The 14,043-nt window shown below is 49.4% G+C and overlaps 1 protein-coding gene across 1 annotated transcript in view; it reads left to right on the forward strand.

Annotated features, from left to right (window-relative positions):
- LOC105816975 (NACHT, LRR and PYD domains-containing protein 1-like) overlaps positions 1–14,043 on the forward strand; it is a 128,703-nt gene that overhangs the window by 82,123 nt on the left and 32,537 nt on the right. The window contains 1 exon segment of the mRNA XM_012652563.1: positions 10,797–10,920. Within this exon segment, the coding sequence (XP_012508017.1) occupies positions 10,797–10,920 (124 nt within the window).

Genomic DNA, 14,043 nt, shown 5'->3' on the forward strand with positions numbered 1-14,043 from the left:
AAAATGCAAATATATCCTTGAAACATGAAGGAGAAATAACAACTCTCCCAGACACACAAAAGCTGAGGGATTTCATTAATACCAGTGCCGTCCTATAAGAAATGCTAAAAGGAGTTCTTCAACATGCAAAAAAAGGACTTAACTGAAAAATAAGAAATCATCTGAAGGTATACAACTAACTATTAACAGCAAGCACACAAATACAGCATTCTATTGCTATAAATGGCTTTATTCATTGATAAAATGGGCACAATAATACCTGCTCTGCTTCCCTCTTAGGGTGGTTGTACAAATCCACTGAGATGGCCGGAAGAAACATTCTTTATAAATGAGACAAGCAAATTTGTTATTTACAGCTGATACTAGTTGTAGCATCAGCTACAGCTGATGTAGAAAGGCTGAGTGCTATGAAGCTCTGCCACTGAGTGTCAGTGGAGTTTATTGTTGCTGGTACGAAAAAACTAAATGTTGTACCTTTCATCTTCTGTTCCTTTCAGTTTTCAAGGGGCTTCTACCATGTTTGGAAAAGGAATCTTATCAGCATTTGGGGAAAAGCCTTTTCTATTGGAACTTCTTGTAGAGTTCAACTCTAGGCACACATATGCTTCCAAGGATATCGAGCCAAGGAATGCTATTTGAAAAGAGAAAAGCTGCTCTCTGACCATCTTCTCAAAGAATCATTAATTCATACCAGAAAATTGGGGAGGGCAGACGTTCAGGACCACGTTGCTAAGGAGCATGATGTGTCTGAGCAGTTATGCCCCTCAGTATCTGGTGTGCTGCAGAGATCACTTGGCAGTTACAAATGCTGGGGGTGGGGAAACCTCTTCTCTGCAGTTGTGCAGCTCTTCAACTAGGCAGCACTTCATGCTAACTGGGTCGTGAGGTCAAGGGCAGAGCCCCCAACTTACAGATGTGTGTGACTCTTACTTTCCAGAAGTAAATATATATTAAATGAAAAAATGACTGAGGATGCATATCAAAGCAGGGAGGAAGTGGCACCTCTTGGCAGATTTTCTCCTCAAGGCAGGTTACCTGCTCCTGCAGAACTGAAAGGAGATGTGGCCAGGCTGGAAGGCTGTCTCACCCCTCCAAAAGAGATCAAGTCACAGTGTTGGCCCCTGGGTGCCAAGTAACAGGCGACACAGTTTAAGACAGACATGAGAAGTTAGGAGACAGCTCAGAGGACAGCTGTCAGCTGATAAAGACTTTAGAAATAAGGTGTAGGAAAAGGGGTGGGGGAATGTGACGATTATTTAAACCTGACAAGAAGAGACTTTATTAAGTGTGAATATTAGCTGCTGTCTGGACATTTGCAGGGGTGATTATATGGAGCAGATCTTCTGAAGTTTTGTGTGTGCGTGTGCGTGTGTGTGTGTGTGTGTGTACAGCATGAACCAAAACTCTTTGAACTGTTCAACCTTCAGTAACTTCAGAAAAATGAATGCTATGAATTTACCCCCTAAATCAATTGATGTGATTATGTACATTTATTTGGCACTTATTTTAGTTTCCTGGATGTTAAACGATGAATTATTAGTTTTAATTGAGTCAGTCCTCTGACTTAAAACAGTAAAGGCTGACTTTAAAACAAAACATTTGCTAGTCAACATTCATAAAACTAAATAAGTGTAAAGAATGTTAGCTTTTCTCAGAGTAAGGCAAAAAACCATTCTGTAGATACTATGGATGTACAAACATGTGTGATCATGAGAGCACAAATGTCTGGGTACAAGTGGAAATCCCAGGTACTATTTCAGACTTTCAAGGTCCAAGTCAAGGGCTCTTCCAAGTATAAGGGGACTCAGCTCATGTCTAGACTGCACATGAAATGAACAGAACATTTCACTGAGGCAAACATACGCTAGGATGAAAGGGTGGAGTTGGAAAATGGGATGGCAGGGGAGGGCAGAGGGACCCACAGGGCCAGGAGGGCAGGAGGGATCTGCTGGGCTGGTAGCTGTGGCCAACCCTCCTCCTGCTGTCACCTGCCCCACCCTGAGGTCCCTTTTGTGACTCTCCTGTCCTTGGTGATGAGGGTCTGAGGCTACAGGCAAGCCTGGGCCCCCTCAGCACTCAGTTGCTTCAGGCAGCCCTACTGTTCCCATGATGGAAAACACTGCTTATCTTCTCAATGACACTGAGCCACGGCGCAGCCACGGCTCAACTTCATGGAAGACAATCCCCAGCCTCACCTTCCTGGGGGCTCTGGGGATGTTACTGATATGTATCTGCTTCATTTTCCTAAAACAACTGGTAACAACCATGTGGAGACATAAAACCTTCCAAAAGGTAAGGGACACCCGACAGAGATCCTTTGCTGTTGGCTCCCATCCCTACCCCACATTTCTACCCGAGTCTGGGTGGCCTGGAGAGTGACAGGACATCACTCTTCCCGGGGAAGAGGCTGGGCAGGGCTAGGGGCTCGGGCGGATGAAGGTTTCCACCTCAGGCTCACAGGCTACCTGCCAGGGGGTGGTGGAGGATCCAGCGAAACCCCCAAACAGCGATTTCGAGCTTCTGGATTGGCCCATGCACACAGCGTGGGTTCTCATGGACCAGCCCCTCCTGACACTTGATTGCCACTTTCCCATGTCAGGTGTCACTTGACCAATCCTTCCCTCAGGTTGGGCTGATCAGGAGAGCACTATCGAGAGTGTCCACGCTCTGTCCCCAGGATACAGTGTCCCGAGGAAGCAGAAGTGACTGCTGCCTTCCAATGTGTGTCCTCCTCGAGCACATTATTTGTGAGAACACCAAGTGGGGATTTCACAGACAAAATCCTCCTTTGAGGTTCTCAAAGAATGAAACATTGGAATTCATGTATCACTTTTAAAAATGGGTAAAAGAAACACATTTCTATTTATGAAAATGGAGAGTTATGCTATCCTTGGAGAATGAACAACTTCTTAGAGAAGACGAGGGAGGGAGGCGAGTCCCAGCCTCTCATTCTTTCTTTTTGTTCTCAGCGCCAGGGCAGAGAGAAGAGGAGGAGGAAGGGTGGGACCCTGAGAGGTAAGGTTCTGTCTGTGTGACCTGAGGTCTCTCCAAGGGGAGCCTTCCTGTTCCTCACATGGGCCCAGGTCCATGATCTCGGAGGCTGTCAGGTGCTGGGCACAGTCTCTCCGGGAAAGCAGAGTCCTCAGAGGAGGCTCACAGGAAGGCAGTCAGACCTGAGACACTTCTCAGAGTCCCCACTCTGCCCACCTGTGGCCATGAAGCAGTGATGGGCCTGGGCCATAGGTGCTCCCCAGTAGGTGGCCACGGGAGATGTCCAGGAAGGACTACCGGTGGGTCTGGAGTCAGCACTTCTGTCCCCTGACTTTGTATAAGAGCCCTGACTCCCTGGGTGCTCAGCTTGCTCTGAGGTAACCACTGACGTCTGTGCTTCACCTGGTGCTTTGGAGAGTCACGTGGGATAATGGGTGGAAAGTGCTTTCTAGAGGAAACCACATACACACCTGACCCTTGTTTATATTATCGTTGACCATTTGACCACGTCTGCTGATTTTGGGGGCTGCCGGAGTTTAATATGCCAAGGGTCTCCCATAAAGGGAGTCCTTTTTGATCCTTCTGCTTCTGCCTTCCTCACATATCACGTTCTCTCCTGGGATGCCAGGTTGCAGAATGACCCCGAGAGAGGCCGCGGAGAGAAGGAAGCCGCCACCTTTGATGAAAAGGTGATGAATCTTTCCCCTTCTCTCCGGGTCCCCGTTGAAAGCATGTTCTGTGCATTTCAGGGATTCAGTGCCCCCTGCCATAGTCATAGGAGGGGGTTTCCATGGGAACGGGAATGTGAGTGAAGGGCTTGGGGGAGGCTAGAGAGTGGATTGTGATGTTAGGGGAGGGGGCAGCAGGCTTCAGGGGCCCCACTCCCACTAGACGGGCAGGCTCCCCTTCCCTTGCCCTGGTCCTGGCTGCAGCTTGGTACCTCCTGTCTTCCGCACCCTCTGGGACAGGGTGATGTCGTGTTCTACCTACATCATCCGGCACACCCACACCCGCTCTGTGAGCTGTGCCGAAGAACAACACCTAAAGCCAAACGATCCCTGTCCCGGGATTCCCTCCATGACGCTGTTCCCTCTGTGTCCCCTTTCGCTTCCAGCATGACCTCGCTCTCCGCAAGCCCTCCAGGACACTTGACTCCAGCCCCTCTGCCTGACCCTTCTGCACCCCAGTCACTTGCCTTTCCCCGTCCCCCACGTCACACTCCACGAGCACATCTTCTTCTCCAACTAGAGGCCACTTACTCTCGGAACACCATCGTGTTATTTGACCCCAGCCTTTCCTGAGACATCGACCCCTTTCCCCATTCATCCCCGGCCACGCATCCCACTGATGCCCATGCTCCTCATCACGCACCACCAGCCCTGCCTGCTTCACCACCGCCACACAGCACTTTAGCTCTGACTCCACCTAAACTGGCTCCCACCTTACTGAAGCTTGCTCTGGAGATGTTCTCTCCAGGTAGCGCTCATGAATTGTCCATTAGTGTCCCAACAATCAGAGGCACTGACCCTCCAATCCTGGCAATGTCAGAATCCTCCTGGTGGCAGCCTGATGCCCAGGACTTGTTCCTCTCCTACTTGGCACCACGTGATTTCAGGCAAGAGCTTCTTGCCCTCCACTCTTCTGAGGTCTCATTTGCGGGAGACCCTGCAGCCAACCTTGCGGTGTCTGGTTACCTCTCCCTGCCAAACTCGGACCTTCTGGCTCTCTTGGAGAGACTAGTTAAAAAGCGGGTGCACTTCGTGATGTGGAAGGAAAAGGAACACAAAACGGGATCTTTTCCAAAGCGGCTCAGGCCACATGACCGACTCAGTTCTTCAGGGACCATGTTGGCAGCAGCTGCCAATCAGCGGGGCTGGGCACTTTCCCTCCCTCGCTGGAGCAGCAAAGGCAAAGCAGCGGAGCTGCACGTGCACCAGCAGCCCCTGAGTTCTGAGACCTTGGAGGATGACCTAGAGCAAAAATACCTCCAGCTCTTCCGGCATCTCCTATCTCTGCATGGCGAGTCCCTGCACTCTGTGGTCCTTGTCCCAGGCAGCTGTTCCTCCACATGTGTGTTCTTCAGCACAATCTCAGATCCCTTCACAGCTGAAGGATCCCCGGCACTTAACCATCGCCAACTGCTGTGCTTGCCTCAAACCCTGCCCCAGTCTCAGTCCCTAACCCTCACCCAGGTTGGGCCTGAGGACCAATTTCAGTCCCCACTCCCGATCCTACCACCTGGTCCTCTGTGCCTGATTAGGATAGGTGGGGTGAGTTCGCATAAACCCCACAATGAGGCACGGTGTGTTATGCCCTCTGACATTGACCACCTGCAGTGGAACCTGCCGCAGAAAGACGAGGAAATGGTGTGGGGTTTATCCTCTGGGATCCAAAAATGTTGGGAAGACTTTTGTCCACCAGTTCCCAGACTCACATGGCTCAGCGAGTCCTCCAATGTCTACATTCCAATCTCTGTCCTTCCTGGAGATTTTCCTCTCAGGAGCGAACTTCAGAAGAAAATTGGACTCCACCGTCAACCAAGGCTCATCCCACACCGGTGGGGCTCATCCAACACCTGCCACATCCGTGTGTCCCCATCACTGCTGAGTCCTCGGAGAGAAACTACTGTGACATCTGCGTCCAAGTGCCATCGTACCCTCTCCTGGGTTTCTTTCTTTCAAGGTCATGGCAGAAAAGAACTAGAGTATTCTGTATGGAGCCAATCCAGAAACTTCCAAGACATATGCTCAGAAATGCCTACACTGAAGAAGGATTCCAGGAAGAATCAGGAACGAAGCCTGGAGAATGGCCCCAAAGATCACCTGGGAACAACGAATTTAGAAGGTGGGATCTCCAAGCCCCCTAGAAGAAACTCTAAAGCTTTTCCCAGAGAAAAAGTCAGAACAACAAAATCAGCTCCCAGCCTGCATCATCCCCTTCCTGCCTCATCCCCTGTGGGAAGAGGGGGACAGGGAGCCCTAAGACAATCACCCACTGGTACCAACCATGCCCTGACAGAGAACATCTGGACAACTGAGGACGGCAGACAGACTGGTCTGCACCCCCCTCACGACACCATAGACAAGACATTAGAGGAGTGCCCTGGGGGCTCCTCTTTTGCAGCCACGCCAGGGCAGGGACAGCCTCCTGCTCAACATCGCTTGAGAAAGCGAATGTATCGACTGTGGCAGTGGCTTCATAAGCCCAGAGGAAAACGCAAGGGGCAAAAGAATTCTCTGGGGGAGGGCAAGTCCCTGTCGTGTCAGGAGCCTTCGCCATCTGCACTCCTTGGGAAGGCCGTGCACCCCCCAAGCACCCCCTGCAGGGCTCAGGTCCTGGGTCCTCCGGACACCTCTTGCAGTCCTCAGAACACTCGAAGGTTTAGGAGACTTTTCCCCTGCATTTGCTGAGGGGCAAAATCACTCCCCAGAAACATCAACATGGTGCTCTGAATAAACGCTCTCCAAGAGTGATGTTCATTGTGTGTGCTGTGTTGGGGGCACAAGTTTCGAGTAACCTAGAGCCTGTGCTTCATAGGGAAAGGCAGGAGTTAGTTCAGCACTGCCTCATGGCCTATTTTGGCTTCCAAAAGTTGACCAGTCCCCTGGAGCTCTTGTGGAGGAATGGATGCCATGTGGCCCCACGCCCATCCCTGCCTGATGAAGTTGGGGAAGATGGGCTCTGCTCCCTTCCTCGGAGCTTTGCCTGGTGACATTATGCTGCAGCCCACACTTTCCCCCTCATTGGCTGCTTCACGGCCTTTAGAGCAGTAAAGATGACGGGTCTTCCATAATAGAAGCCAGGGTCAAAGATAGGTACACAATTCAGAACAGAGTGGCTTAATCATTTCTAAGAAAATCCTGTCAGTGACCAGAGGACCACACAGGCGGGGGTGGAGGGGGTGTCACTGCTGCAGCGGATACTGGGCTGGTTGGGGGAGGTCTGAGGAACAGGGCAGAAGCTGCCTAAGAACCTGTCCCGTGGGGCTGGCTCAGGTGCTGGGGAATCACACTTGGACCCTGATGGTGTGGTGTCCTTGCTGCAAAGTCACCTTGCGAAGTGGTCCCCCTGGACATTTCTTCAGGTTGCCGGGATTGATGACATTTGCAGATCAAAAGGATCACCCAGTAGTCAGTGGCAGCAATGTCGCCCAGGCAGCCACTTACCTCCGGGGTAAAATAAAGCTGATATAAGGAAAACTTGCCTTACAGTGAGTGAAAAAGTAAGAAAAAGAAAATGAAGATGGGAAAGAATGTCCTTGTCGGTGGAGCAAAGGTGTTTCTGCCTTTGTCGTGCCCCTGTCCTGCTGCCCCCTTCCCTGTCTGAACCAGGCACCACTTCCTTGAGGCTTATCAGGGCACTGCACAGCTTAATGATGCCATTTGGCAGAAGTGTACACGGGGCTGTTCTTTGTGTACTAAAGCAACATCTGCAGGGCTGTTGTCAGGCTCGGCAGCCGCCTCCTTAGGGAAGGTGACCTCAGTGCCTGCCTTCCATCTATGCTTGATGACGGTTTGCAAGATCTTGACCCTAGTGTGCACAGGTCACCCATCAGGATGGAGGGGCCACGTTTGATCCTGATGGGCTTGGGGAGCCACAGTAGCTGTCCCCCAGAACACCTGGAGCTCATGCTTCACAGGTGAGCCCTGGACTGTGCACAGGGTTACAGATACTTGGGGGCTCACCATGGACCTTTACAGAATGCTCCTTTTGGCCACGACTGGACACCCTTAAAATAGAGGTCTGGAGAGAAGGCGACTCCACTAGGACAGACAGGGACTGGACTCAGAAATGGGGTGAGTTTGCTGCATGACACTTGAGATAGCATTTCCAGAAAAAAACTTTGTGAATGCTGGGTGTCAAAACACAAACAAACAACAGATGTCCACTACAGCCCCCTTACTGTACGTCTACATCTTGTCCAGAGCTATGACATTGAGCCTCAGTGTCTGAAGCTCAGGGTTTCTGAAAGAATGCAGAGTCTCGGCAGGCCCTGGGAAGGATCAAAGGTGGGATGGGTCCAAGGGGAGTGACTGTAGAAGTGGAGAATCAGTGGAGACCCCGACATCCTCGTGGATAGATCAGCCAATAACCTGGCCTCTCAGTTCCTCCACCTTCCCAGCTTAGCGTCCTTTATCCCCCATTCCAGCTCAGTTACTGCCACTCCTGAAACTGATCATCAGGAGCCCCGGCTGACACGTGTAACAGCACAGCTCAACACTCCACCTTCGACCTCATCCCTCTATCCTCCCAGCGTGCGCCCTCAATTTGTCCTTGTTCCACTTCCTGAAATGTCTCCGGGAGAGAGATCAAATATAGTCTTGATGGACTGGCCCACCCTGCCAGCTGTCCTTATTGCCCCGCCCCCTCCTCAGGAGACACTCCACATCTTTTATTTTTAAAAGCTATTTACTACAAACATGTTTAAACATACACAAGAGCAGAGAGAACAACATAACTCCCCATGTACCCACCATTCAGCCTTCACAGTCACCACGCATGATGAAGCCATCTTTCACACAATGATTAAAGTGTAAAAGTCCATCAGACACCTTCTGTCTGTCTCTTTGAAGACCTGCTCTGTGCCCTATGTCAGTGCTCCCAGATTCCTTCTGTATTTACCACACTGACCCACAACACATGGACGCAGCCTCGGTGACGGAAACACACGGAGCTTTACTGGCTTTGGCTTCGGCTCTGCTCTGCCTTACAGTCAGCCCCGAGGGACTGTCTGCTCCCTCCCTCCCCTGCTCCCTGCAAGCAACGGTCTGCACAGCACAGACTCCGTGCAACGTTTCGTCCTTACCTCCACAGTAAATTCAACAGGAAAGTCATACAGAAGGACAAAACTTCCATGTTGATAAATACTTTAGATTGCTACATAATATTTTCAAATATTTAGAGGAAAATAAGTTTTTTCTGTCACACATTTTAAATGAGTTCCCGTGTTTCCAGTTAAGCCCAATAGATCACACATACTCGTTGATCGCCTCTCCTTCCCCACATGCCATTAAAACTAAAGAATTACATGAAAATATGCTCAACATCATTGATCATCAGGGAAATATTAACAGAAATCAAAAGCACTATGAGACACCACGTCGCACCCACTAGGATGGGTAGAATGAGAAAGTCAGACAAGTGTTCCAGAGAGTGTGGAGAAGCTGGAAGCCTCACGCACTGCTGGCGGGAATGTAAAATGGCTGTTTTGGAAAACACTCTGGCAGTTTCTCAAATCATTCAATGGGCCTGGCCTACAACACAGCAATTCCCCTCCTAGGTATATACCCGAGAGAAATGAAAACATATGTCCACGCAGAAACTGGCACGCATAGGTTCATGGCAACATTAGTTGTAATAGCCAAAAGCTGGAAACAACCCACACGTCCACCAACTGCTGACAGATGAACAACGTGCGCTATGCCCACACAACATGGTGCTGCTCAGCCATCCTTTCTGGGGAGCCATAGGGTGGTCCCAAGGGCTCCTGCTTCCTTCTGCATCTGGTCAACTACTTCCTGTACCCTGAGAGGCTGAGGCAGAGAACCACCGTTCCTGCCAGTCCTGGACCTTCATGCGGCGGGCCCAGAAGGTGCAGAGCTCAGCCCGGGTCACAGCACCTCGTACTGACTTGCATCCCCTGAGCCATAAGATCCCATCAATGCTACTTCCTTCCTCCTTTGGGAACACAGACAGGGGCATCTGCCCTTCCCAAGTCTGCCAGCAATGCCACCTCCTTCCTTCGCATGGAGCTGCACGTAGGGGTGTCCTCCATTCTCAGGTTTCCTGACAATGTGACCTCCCTCCACCTCTGGGGACTGCAGACATGGGTGTCTTCTCCTCTCTAGTCTTCTGATAATGCTCCTTCCTCCCTCTCGGAGCTGCAGACATGCTAGTCCTCCGCCTCCCAGGTTTGCGGGCAATGCCACCACCTTCTTCCCCTAGGAGCTGCAAACACAGTGTCCTCCCCCTCCCAGGTTTGCCAGCAATGCCACTTCCTTCCTCTTCTGTGGACTGCGGTCATGCCACCTCCCTGGTCTGTGGACTTGCCATCTCTTTCTTCCTTTTGAAACTGTGCACACAGTTGTCTTACCCTTCCAGGTCCGCCAGGAAAGTCACCTTCTTCCTCCTCTTGAAACTACAGACACAGGTCTCATCCCTCTCACTGGTGTGCCAGCAATGCCACTTTCTTCTTCCTCTGGGGACTGCAGGCACTGGTGTCTTCTGCTTCTAGGTCTGATGTCAATGTCACCTCCTCCCTCTTCTGGAACCTGAGTACATGGGAGTCCTTTCCTCCCAGGATTGCTGCCAATGTTGCCTCCTTTCACCTCTCGAAACTATAAAGACAGATGTCCTCCCCCTCCCAGGACTGGGGGTATCGACATGTCCTTAGTCCTCTGGGAGGTGCGGACATGAGTGTCCTCCCCCTCCTGGTCTACCTGTAATGCCAAATCCTTCCTCCTCTCTGGGTCACAGAAAAATGTGTCCTCCCATTGCAGGACTGCCAAGGATGCCACTTCCTTAATCCACTGGGGAATATCGGCAAGGGTTTCTTACCCCTCAGGTCTGCTGTCAATGCCACTTCCATCCTCCACTGGGAACTATGGACACTATTGTGCTCCCCTTCCAGGTCTGTGGTCACTGCAATTTACTTCCTCCTCTGAGAAATGGGGAAATGCATGACCTCCCCTCCCAGGTCTCTGTTAAATGATACCTCCTTAAACCTCTGGGAATAGCACACACAGGTAAACGCTCTTTCCAGCTCTCCCAGCAATGCCACCTCCTTCCTCATCCTGGAGTTGCAGATACTGGTGTCCCCCCACTCCTGCTGTCTGCTGTTAATGCCACCTCCTTCCTCCTGTCGGACCTATGGACAAAGACGTCCTCCCCGACCTGTTCTGCTGTCAATGCTACCTGCATCCTATGCTGGTAGGTGCAGAAACGGGTGTCCTCTCCTCCCAGGTTTGTCGGCGGTGTCACCTGCTTTCTCCTCTGAATGCTATGGACATGAATGTCATCCCCTCCCATGTCTCCCAGCAATGCCAACTCCTGCCTCCTCTAATGACAATGGACACCAGTATCCTCACTCTCCCAAGTCTGGTAGTAATGCCACCTCTTTCCTCCTCTGGGAACTGTGGAAACTGGTGTCCTACCTCTACTGCTCTGCTGTCAATGTCACCTCTTCGATTCTCTGAAAATAGTGCACACGGCAGTCCTCTCCTCCCAGGTCTGCCAGCAATGCCACATACTTCATCCTTGGGATGTTGCAGACAAAGCTTTCCTCCCTCTCTTTGTGTGCTGTCAATGCCAGCTCCTCCCTCCACTGGGATCTGTGAACACGGTTGTCCTCTCCATGCACATCTGTTGTAAATGCCACCTCATTGTTCCAATGGGAAATGTGTACATGGGTGTCCTCCCCCTCCTAATATGCTGTCAATCCCACCCACTACTCCTCCGGGACCTATGAACATGGGTGTCCTACCTTTCTCCCAGGACTCCTGGCAAGTGTCAGAGCCTTCCTCCTTTGGGAGCTACACACACAGGCGTTTTCTCCTCCCAGGTCTACAGGCAATGCCACCTGCTTCCTCCTTGGGGTGCTACAGACACAGGTGTCTTCTCCACCCAGATCTGCTGGAAATGCCACCTCCTTTCTCCTCTGTGGATTGTGGACACACAGGTCCTCCCCCTCCAGGTCTGTCAGCAATGATACCTCTTTCCAACTCCAGGAACTATGGACACAGTGTCCTCCCCATCCCAGTTTTCCAAGCAATGCCACCACCCTTCCTCCTTTGAGAACTGTGGCCATGGGTGTACACCCACCCACTCTTGGTTTGCTGGCAAGGCCACCTCCTTCCTCTTCTGGGATCTCTGGACATGAGTACACTTTCCTCCCAACTCTCCCACCAATGTCACCTACTGCTTCTTCTGTGAATTTTGGACACTGGTGTCCTCCCCTTCTCCCTGATCTTCTGTCAATGCCATCTCCTTCCCCCATGGAACCTGAGGACATGGGAGTTATCTCCTCCCAGGACTACCGCCAATGCTGACTCCTTCTGCCTCTAGAAACTGTAAAGATAGGTGTCCTCCCCCTCCCACGACTGGGGGTATTGACATGTCCCTACTCCTCTGGGAGCTGCAGACATAAGTGTCCTCGCCCTCCTGGTCTACCTGTAATTCCAAGTCCCTCCTCTTTGCTGGACAACAGAAAAGGCTGTCCTCCCATTGCAGGACTGCCAGCAATGTCACTTCCTTACTCTACTGGGGAATACAGGTTTCTTTACCAAGGAGGTGAAAGATCTCTTCACGGAGAATTACAAAACACCGAGGAAAGAAATCGCAGAAGAGAACAAACAAACAGAAAAACATACCATGCTCATGGATCCGTAGAATCAACATTGTTAAAATGTTCCTACTGCCCAAAGTGATTTACATATTCAATGCAATCCCCAACAAAATACCAATGTCATATTTCACAGATCTGGAAAAAATAATTCTATGATTCATTTTGAACCAGAAAAGAGCCCCAATAGGCAAAGCAATCTTGAGCAAAAAGAACAAATCTGGAGGAATCACATCACCAGATTTCAAACTATACTACAAGGCTACAGTAACCAAAACAGCATGATATTGGTACAAAAATAGAGAAATAGAATAATGGAACAGAACAGAGAACCCAGATATAAAACCATGTACCTACAGCCAAGTGATGTTTAACAGAACAGACAATGACATACACTGTGGAAAAGAAGCCCTATTCAATAAATGATGCTGGGAAAACTGGATAGCCACATGCAGAAGAATGATGAAACAGGACTCCTATCTCTTACCACTTACAAAAACTAATTCAAGAAGGATAAAAGACTTAAATGGAAGGCACGAAACCATAAAATTGTAGAAGAAAAGTAAAGAAAGAACTCTTGTACATATTGGCCTGGGGAAAGAAAAGGGAATTAGAGCCACAACAAAAATAAATAAATAAAACTTGATTCAATTAAAAAGCTTGTGCACAACAAAGGAAATAATCAACAGAGCAAACAGGCAACCTACAGAAAGAAAGAAAATATTCAGAAACTATACATCCTATAAAGCACTAATATCCAGAATCTACAAAGAACTCAAACAAATCAGCAAGAAAAAAAAAACCCAACCCTATTAAAGAGTGGACAAAAGACATGAACAAGAGCTTTTCAAAAGAAGATAGAGAAATGAACAATAAATATGAAAAAATGCTCAATGTCACTAATCATGAGGGAAATGCAAATTAAAACCACAATGAGATATCACCTTACTGCTGGTAGAATGGCTTTTATTAGAAAGTCCAAAAATAATAGATGCTGCATGGATACAGAGAGAAAGGAATGCTTATACACCGTTGGTGGGAGTGCAAATTAGTACACCCTCTATGGAAAACAGTATGGAGATTCCTCAAAGAACTCAAAGAAAACCTATCACTCCATCTAGAAATTCCACTACTGGGTATCTACCCAAAAGAAAAGAAGTCATTTGATCAAAAATACACCTGCACTTGAATATTTATTGCAGCACAATTCACAATTGCAAAGATGTGGAATCAACCCAAGTACTCTTCAATTCAAGAGTGGATTAACAAAATGTGGTATATGTACACTGTGGAGTACTACTCAGCCTTAAAAAAGGATCAATGAATGCCTTTTGCAACAATTTTTTTTTATTTCAGCATATTATGGGGGCACAGATGTTTAGGTTACGTGTGTTGCCCTTGGTTCCCCTCCCCCCAAGTCCGCGTTTCAAATATGTCCATCCTTCGGGTAGTGTGCATTGCACTCCTTGTGTATACAAATACCCATCCCCTCCTCCTTCCTCCCCCCTCCTCCTGCCACCCTCCCCCTTCCCCAACATCCAATAGATGTTGTTCTGATATGTGCATTTATGTGTTGATTAGTTAATATCAATTTGATGGTGAGTACAAATGGATCCCGTTCTGCTGCTCTTGTGGTGCCCCACTTTGGATAATGGGCTTAAGTTTAATCCAGGAAAGTGTAAGAGATGCTAGATCACTGTCATTTCTTATGA

This window comes from Propithecus coquereli, unplaced genomic scaffold, assembly GCF_000956105.1.
Source record: "Propithecus coquereli isolate 6110/MARCELLA unplaced genomic scaffold, Pcoq_1.0 Scaffold390, whole genome shotgun sequence".
NCBI lineage: Eukaryota > Metazoa > Chordata > Mammalia > Primates > Indriidae > Propithecus > Propithecus coquereli.